Source organism: Mustela nigripes, chromosome 1 (genome assembly GCF_022355385.1).
Source record: "Mustela nigripes isolate SB6536 chromosome 1, MUSNIG.SB6536, whole genome shotgun sequence".
Taxonomy (NCBI): domain Eukaryota; kingdom Metazoa; phylum Chordata; class Mammalia; order Carnivora; family Mustelidae; genus Mustela; species Mustela nigripes.
This window is the reverse complement of record NC_081557.1, coordinates 85,938,996-85,946,809: the sequence shown is the minus strand read 5'-3', so window position 1 is coordinate 85,946,809 and position 7,814 is coordinate 85,938,996. Positions and strand designations below refer to the sequence as shown.

The 7,814-nt window shown below is 38.7% G+C and overlaps 1 protein-coding gene across 1 annotated transcript; it reads left to right on the top strand.

Annotated features, from left to right (window-relative positions):
• Positions 1-7,675, top strand: LOC132019968 (olfactory receptor 8D1-like). Its single transcript, XM_059403875.1, has 2 exons — positions 1-57; positions 6,716-7,675. Exons 1-2 carry the CDS (start codon positions 1-3, stop codon positions 7,673-7,675), a joined length of 1,017 nt encoding a protein of 338 aa, XP_059259858.1.
• The last annotated feature ends 139 nt before the right edge of the window (positions 7,676-7,814 follow it).

The following is a 7,814-nucleotide window of genomic DNA, read 5'->3' as shown; positions in this document are numbered from 1 at the left end:
ATGATAGTTGTCTTTCTCTGCTTGACTTATCTCGCTAAGCATGATAGCTCTAGTTCCATCCATGTTGTCGCAAATGGCAAGATTTCATTTCTTTTGATGGCTGCATAGTATTCCATTGTGTATATATACAACATCTTCTTGATCCATTCATCTGTTGATGGACATTTAGGTTCTTTCCATAGTTTGGCTATTGTGGACATTGCTGCTATAAACATTCAGGTGCACGTGCCCCTTTGGATCACTACATTTGTATCTTTAGGGTAAATACCCAGTAGTGCAATTGCTGGGTCATAGGGCAGTTCTATTTTCAACATTTTGAGGAACCTCCATGCTGTTTTCCAGAGTGGTTGCACCAGCTTGCATTCCCACCAACAGTGTAGGAGGATTCCCCTTTCTCCACTGTCATTTCCTGACTTGTTGATTTTAGCCATTCTGACTGGTGTGAGGTGATATCTCATTGTGGTTTTGATTTGTATTTCCCCGATGCTGAGTGATATGGAGCACTTTTTCATGTGTCTGTTGGCCATCTGGATGTCTTCTTTGCAGAAATGTCTGTTCATGTCCTCTGCCCATTTCTTGATTGGATTATTTGTTCTTTGGGTGTTGAGTTTGCTAAGTTCTTTATAGATTTTGGACACTAGTCCTTTATCTGATATGTCGTTTGCAAATATCTTCTCCCATTCTGTCAGTTGTCTTTTGATTTTGTTAATTGTTTCCTTTGCTGTGCAAAAGCTTTTGATCTTGATGAAATCCCAATAGTTAATTTTTGCCCTTGCTTCCCTTGACTTTGGTGATGTTCCTAGGAAGATGTTGCTGCAGCTGAGGTCGAAGAGGTTGCTGCCTGTGTTCTCCTCAAGGATTTTGATGGATTCCTTTCTCACATTGAGGTCCTTCATCCATTTTGAGTCTATTTTTGTGTGTGGTGTAAGGAAATAGTCCAATTTCATTTTTCTGCATGTGGCTGTCCAATTTCCTCAACACCATTTATTGAAGAGGCTGTCTTTTTTCCATTGGACATTCTTTCCTGCTTTGTCGAAGGTGAGTTGACCATAGAGTTGAGAGTCTATTTATGGGCTCTCTATTCTGTTCCATTGATCTATGTGTCTGTTTTTGTGCCAGTACCATGCTGTCATAATTATGACAGCTTTGTAATAGAGCTTGAAGTCCGGAATTGTGATGCCACCAACTTTGACTTTCTTTTTCAATATCCCTTTGGCTATTCGAGGTCTTTTCTGGTTCCATATAAATTTTAGAATTATTTGTTCCATTTCTTTGAAACAATGAACCATAGAATCATTATTAATCTTAACATTTAGGGGAAAAGTTTGCTGTTTATTTTAAACACCCCAGGGATCAATAGGAATGCCTACTATATTTCCAACAGATATGAAATATGTCCTTTGTAATTGTTTCTTCCCTATAGAGTCCAACCACAGGGATGATAAACCCCAATGGGAACTTTCATTTCAAATCATCTCCTTCAGATCCACATAGATCCAAATAAAAGTTTCCTTCAATAATAGAGAAATGAGAGTCAGTAGAATTACTTTTCTTGCTGTGCTTAGTTGGACTTAAACTGTTACTCTTCATCAATACTCGTTAAATTCTTATGTGGAATCAACTCTATGATTTTGCCAGAATCAGAGAGATTCTGAGTCACTAGCATTTGATGATATAGTTGTCTCATCAATGTGTGTGTGCACATGCATGCATTACATGAGACCAAACAGAAGAACTAGCAAATGCCAGCATCACTTAACCTGGTGGCAATAGTCAGGTAAGTCATAAAGCTCCATCTACCTTTGATAAGATATGGTAGTTGAAATTGAATTTTGGAAGGCAGTTAAAAATTCTCATGACCCATGGTCTTTGGACAAGACCGCACAGGTAGGCAGTGTCTTCTTCATGACAGCTGGGCATGAAGAGTGTAATGCCTGGAGACTCTTTCTCCTTCTGCTGGTTGTTTGCCTGCTCTTCTGACTGCAAACTCTTGCTTTTCTTCCCTAAGACAAGCCCAGTCGTTTTGATATCTCTCATTTATATTGAATTTTGAGGTTTACAGAGCATTTGCACATGCATTAATAATGTAATTTTACAAGGCTCAATGAGGAATTTCTCCTGTACTAAAAGGACACTGACATATTAACTTACTTACTGTCCCATATCTAAGAGCTAGCACTTGGTTAACCTATGAATAAAACCCCTAGTTTCTGACTCCTAGCCCACCTCATAAAGTACTATACTCTGGGTAAAAAATTGTGTCCTTTCCCACTTTATGCTTTTCTAACAGTGGATCACAGGGTCCCCAAAGCTAACCTTAAAAATGAAAGGAAGAGACTCCTGGCATTGTCTCTGACACTTTTATTTATTCATTCTGCCTATTTTTTTCTCCCCTTGTTACAATCCTAGGATAAGAAATCTATCCTAGAACTTTACTTAAATTACATGTTTCAAATAAAAATATTAAAATTTTTTTTGAGGCTTAAACCTGCCAATCCTCAAACTTATTCAAGTGCCCATACTCCTTAGAGACTCCATCACTCAGAGTTCCTATTGTGTTAGGCGTTTGAAGAATCTTTGTATTGGCTTCTTAATCCCCTTCACCTATATTGCCCATTCCTCTACCCTCTCCCTTCTGGTAACCACCAGTTTGTACTCAGTATTTCTGGTGTGTGTGTGTGTGTGTGTGTGTGTATAACATTTTGTCACGGAAAGAGAGATCAAATTATCTCCCTTAATGTCACAGTCCTCAAAAGTATATGTTTGGATTTTTGTTGTTTGTTTGTATGTATATAGAGAGAGTGCGTGTGCAAGGGGGGAGGGGCAGAGGGAGAGAGAGAATCCAAGCAGACCCCATGCTCAGCACAGAGCCCAACTCAGGGCTTGATCTCACAACCCTGAGATATGACCCGAGCAGAAATCAAGAGTCAGCCACTTAACCAACCGAGTAGTCCAGGCACACTCCACACAAGTATAATTTTAATTTTAAAATTACAAAAAATGTAAAAAATTTTAGTATTTATCTGAAGTGTAAATTTGAAGTAGTACACATCAAATCACATAGTTACAAAATTGTGTGTGGTAAGAAATTTTACCTATTCTTAACAACTCTCAAATCTGTGATACACTATTTTTAGCTAGGGTCCAATGTGCTGTACATTACATGCTCAGAATTTACGTGTCTTAAAACTGGAAGTTTGTACCTTTTGACTATCTTCACCCATTTTGCCTAGAAAGAAGCTTCTATGCAGACACTGACAGGACTGCTTGTCAGTTGGTTCGCAGACTGGCCCCATACACAGAGGGCATGGAGAGATTGTAGAAAGAGGTAAATGACTCCAAATAGGTAGATGGCCATTTAATAAACAAAGGAGCTTACTTATGAGCCTTGTTTTAGGCAGCCCCAGGACACTAGATCTCTGCACTCACTTGCCAGAATCATAAGTTATATAGAAACCTTAACTGGGTTCAGTCACATTTACTGTCCAGATGGTCACAACATGTTATTCTAAAGGCTACATCCTTAAAAATGGCTTCCACTGTGGGGGTGGTGGGCACAGCATACATTCTGAGGACAGGGAAGGGGGTCAGGAGCCACTGATTACATGGGTCAGCTTGTATGTCAGCCAGCAGTCCCATCCTCTCAAATACCTCCTCTAACAGACTCTCAGTTCATTCAGGACTCAGCTTAAAAAACGTCACTGGTTCAGAGATTCCTGCCTTGAATACCTCTCTAATTACCAGCCTTTGCTCTAACATTGCTTTATTTTCTTCATGGTATTTCTCAACACTTCACTGCAACTATTTCTTTATGGGCTTATTGACCTCCCCCATTACAATGTAAGCTTTATGACAGCAGGAATTTTGTTCATTCAATAAGTATCTTCAGAACACAGAAGACTCTCAATGGATCACTGTTGGGTGAGAGAAGTATAAACTGTTTGAAAAAAATATATGTAGTAGGAATTATTATCTCTGTTTTATGGATGAAGAAACTGGAGTTTATGCGGGAGAAATAACTTGGGGTCACAAAGCTAGGATATGATCATGCCTAAAAATGAATCAAATTTAATACGTTGTAATAAACCCAGCCCTTCATCACCTCCCAATGACTAAAACACAACTATACTATAAGAAATTACATTATATGGGGTCCTGGCTTAGTTGTTAAGCATCTGCCTTCAGCTCAGGTCATGATCCCAGGGTCTTGGGATCAAGTCCTGCATTGGGCTCCCTGCTCGTTGGTCTCTCTGTCAAATAAATAAAATAAAATAAATTTAAAAATAAATTACATTATATTCTCTGAGTCACAGGGTGCCTTTGGGGAGAAAGAAAATGTCAGAGTAATAGTAGTAACAGGGAATCAGAAAATGTTTCGTGGAGGATGATACTTTTTTAACCAATAAAAAGAGGCTTATTTTTTAAAATCAGTTTTATTTTTATTTATTTATTTTATTTTTTAAAAAATTGTACTTATTTATTTTGAGAGAGAGAAAGAGAGCACAAGCAGGGGAAAAGGCAGGCAGAGGGGGAGAGAGAAGCAAGCTCCCAGTCAAGCAGGGAGCCTGATGTGGAACTTGATCCCAGGACCCTGGGGTCATGACCTGAGCCAAAGGTAGATACTTAACCGACTGAGCCACTCAGGTGTTTCTAAAAATGAGGTTCAATGAATCATATGACAATAAAATTTTAAAATCCATCAGTTGATAAGACCAAATATATCTTTATTTTATTTTTAATTTAATTTAATTTTGATACCAGTATATTAACCTACAGTGTTATATTAGTTTTAGGTGTAGAATATAGTAATCAAACAATTCCATGTAACACCAAGTGCTCATCATGACAAGGCCCTCCTTAATCCCCATCACCAATTTCATCCAAATCCCTATCCGCCTCCCCACTGGTAACCGTCAGTTTGTTCTCTCCATTTCTCGATTTATCTACCTCTCTGGTTTTTTTCCCCTTTGCTTTTTGTTTTGGTCTTGGTATCCTTGACCCTGGTTCATTCCAGTCTTTGTGACTGGAGGCTTATTTTCTTACTATTTTTCATATTCTCTTCAAAAAGGTAATATTCCTATTTCAATATCTCAAAATTAAAAAGCTAAATGGAAGAATTTGCATGGTCACATGGTTTGTTGTAGTTGTTATCTAAGAAGTTTATACTTTTTGGAATTGGATATTGGGAATCACTTTAGTACAGAATAACGTGTATGTGTGTGTGTGTATGTGTGTATAAGTTTGCACATACAAATCTTTGCTGTTTTCTACCTTAAAGCTATTGAAAGAACATAACCATCTCACTTACGCAGGAGGATGGACTACTTTAAGTGCTTACCGAGCGCTACAATATACTAATACAAAAGCTACACTACTCTAATATTCTCTTATTAACAACAGGAAGAAATCATCAGAGAAAGGGATTGAACAGTAATAATAATAAAAGTAGCATAATAATTAAAGCTCTACAGAGGTTATAATAATGTACTCAGTTCAGAAAAAAAAAGTTGGTTCACAGGGGACATTGTTTTATTTGTAATAAAACAGGCAAATATATGAGTTCTGACTCCAACACTTACTAGTTGTGTAAGCTTGGAATATTTACATAAACTCATTTGTAAAATACAGAAAAGCTCTGTTTTCATGTTTGGTGACTTAGGGCATGGGTTTACTTAATCTCTTTGCCTCTCAACTGATCTACAAAATGGATATAATAACAGCATCTAGGGATGCCTGGATAGCTGAGTCAGTTATTTGTCTGTCTTTGGCTTAGGTCATGATCCCAGTGTCCTGGGATCAAGCCTGCATTGGGCTCCCTGCTGAATGGGGAGCCTTCTCCCCATCCCTCCGTCACTTCCCTTGCTTGCACTTGCTCTCAATACCTCTCTTTCTCTTTTTGACAAATAAATAAATAAAACCTTAAAAAAAATAACAGTATCTATTTCATGGGGTTGTTATATAGCATAAACGAGATTGTAAATAAAAAGTTCTTAATATTGTGGCTACCACATGATAGGAGCTCAGTAAATACAAGCTCAGTAAATGCAATGCAAGTTGCATTTACTCTTAACTGTTCCTTGTTCTCCTCTTCCTGCAGCCCATGACAACAGCTTCCCTTCTAGCACTGCCCTGTTCCCGCCATCTCCAGAATGCCTTCATTCCTCTCCTATCTGGGTAATAACATGGGTAGAAGAAACAAAGTCAAAACCAGCAACTCAGAGCAGAGATGGAAATGTTGGAAGAAACCAATGCTCTGTGAGACTGGGTCTGGGACTGAATGAGCAAGTTGAAGACACCAAAGCCATAAGGAGAAAATCATGGGATGCCAGTGAGGGAGAGGTTAAGTTCTGAGACATCAGAGGAGAATACAGGTTACTGTGCATTGAAAACCAGCAAAACCTGGCAGCAGCTCTGTATAGTTTCTCTAAAGGTGACTGAATAACACAAGGGTTATTTTTCATTGCTAACAGAGTCTGAAATTCAATTTGTGGAGACAAAATGAGTTTTACTTCCAAATGTCACATAGGAGTAATAAACACTGAAGCCAAATGAACCATCAACCTCTTGATAAAAGCTTCAACTGAAAGTCGGTTTTAGTCTCTCAGTTTCTGGAAATCTGTGTCAGTTAGAAATCACATCATTCATCAGATCTTGGATCACCAAATGCTGTCAGATGACGTGTCTCTAATAAGAACCTCTTCCCTGAACCCCTCAGCCTTTGACAAGTGGAAGGATGGACCCAGAAAATCATTCTTTGGTAACTGAGTTTATCCTTGAGGGGTTAACAGACCAGCCAGGACTCCAGCTTCCCCTCTTCTTCCTGTTTCTATTGATATATACGGTTTGCATGGTGGGAAATTTGGGCTTGATCTTTTTAATCAGAATTAGTTCTCAGCTTCACACACCCATGTATTATTTTCTCAGTAATTTGTCCTTCATAGATCTCTGCTACTCCACTGTCATAATTCCCAAGCTCTTGGTGAACTTTGTCTCAGAGAAGAATCTCATCTCCTTCCCTGAGTGCATGACTCAGCTCTTTTTCTTCTGCTTCTTTGGCATTGATGACTCCTACATGCTGACAGCAATGGCGTATGATCGTTATGTTGCCATCTGCAACCCCTTGCTCTATAATGTCACCATGTCCCACAGAATCTGTTTTCTACTAGTCACTAGTGTATATACAGTGGGTGCCTTTGGAGCCTTGGTCCACACCAGCTACATATCCAGTCGATCCTTCTGTGGAACTAATGTCATCCACCATTACTTCTGTGACATCCTTCCCCTTCTGAATATATCTTGCTCAAGAGACTACACCAAGGAACTCTTGGTGATGATTTTGGTTGGATTCAATGTATTTGCATGTGCTTTAGCCATCTTTATCTCATATGCCTTCATTCTTTCCAGCATCTTACGCATCCACTCAGCTGAAGGCAGGTCCAAAGCTTTCAGTACCTGCAGCTCCCACCTTGCAGCTGTTGGGGTCTTCTACGGCTCAATCATCTTCATGTATTTTAAACCATCTACCAATGACATAACACAGGAGAAGGTGGCTTCTGTGTTTTATACGACAGTGATTCCCATGCTTAACCCCCTTATCTACAGCCTTAGGAATAAGGATGTCAAAGAATCCCTTAAAAAAGTTCTAAATGGTGGGTTACTTTCTTGGTCAACATAGAAAATAGCACTTTTTAAAAGACCCAGCAGCTTTGAACATAGATCTTATCTAAAGATTTCTTCTTATTTTTAAGAGTAATAAATTAGTTTCAAATCAAGGACCATCTTAAATTAAAAGGTCTGAATGATTTTTTGGGGGG

Bases quoted from the DNA above. Each gene is read 5' to 3' on its own strand.
- LOC132019968 (XM_059403875.1), top strand. From the start codon at position 1: ATGATAGTTGTCTTTCTCTGCTTGACTTATCTCGCTAAGCATGATAGC. The intron at 58-6,715 runs ATCCATGTTGTC...TGAACCCCTCAG, and splicing joins AGCATGATAGCTCTAGTTCC to CCTTTGACAAGTGGAAGGAT.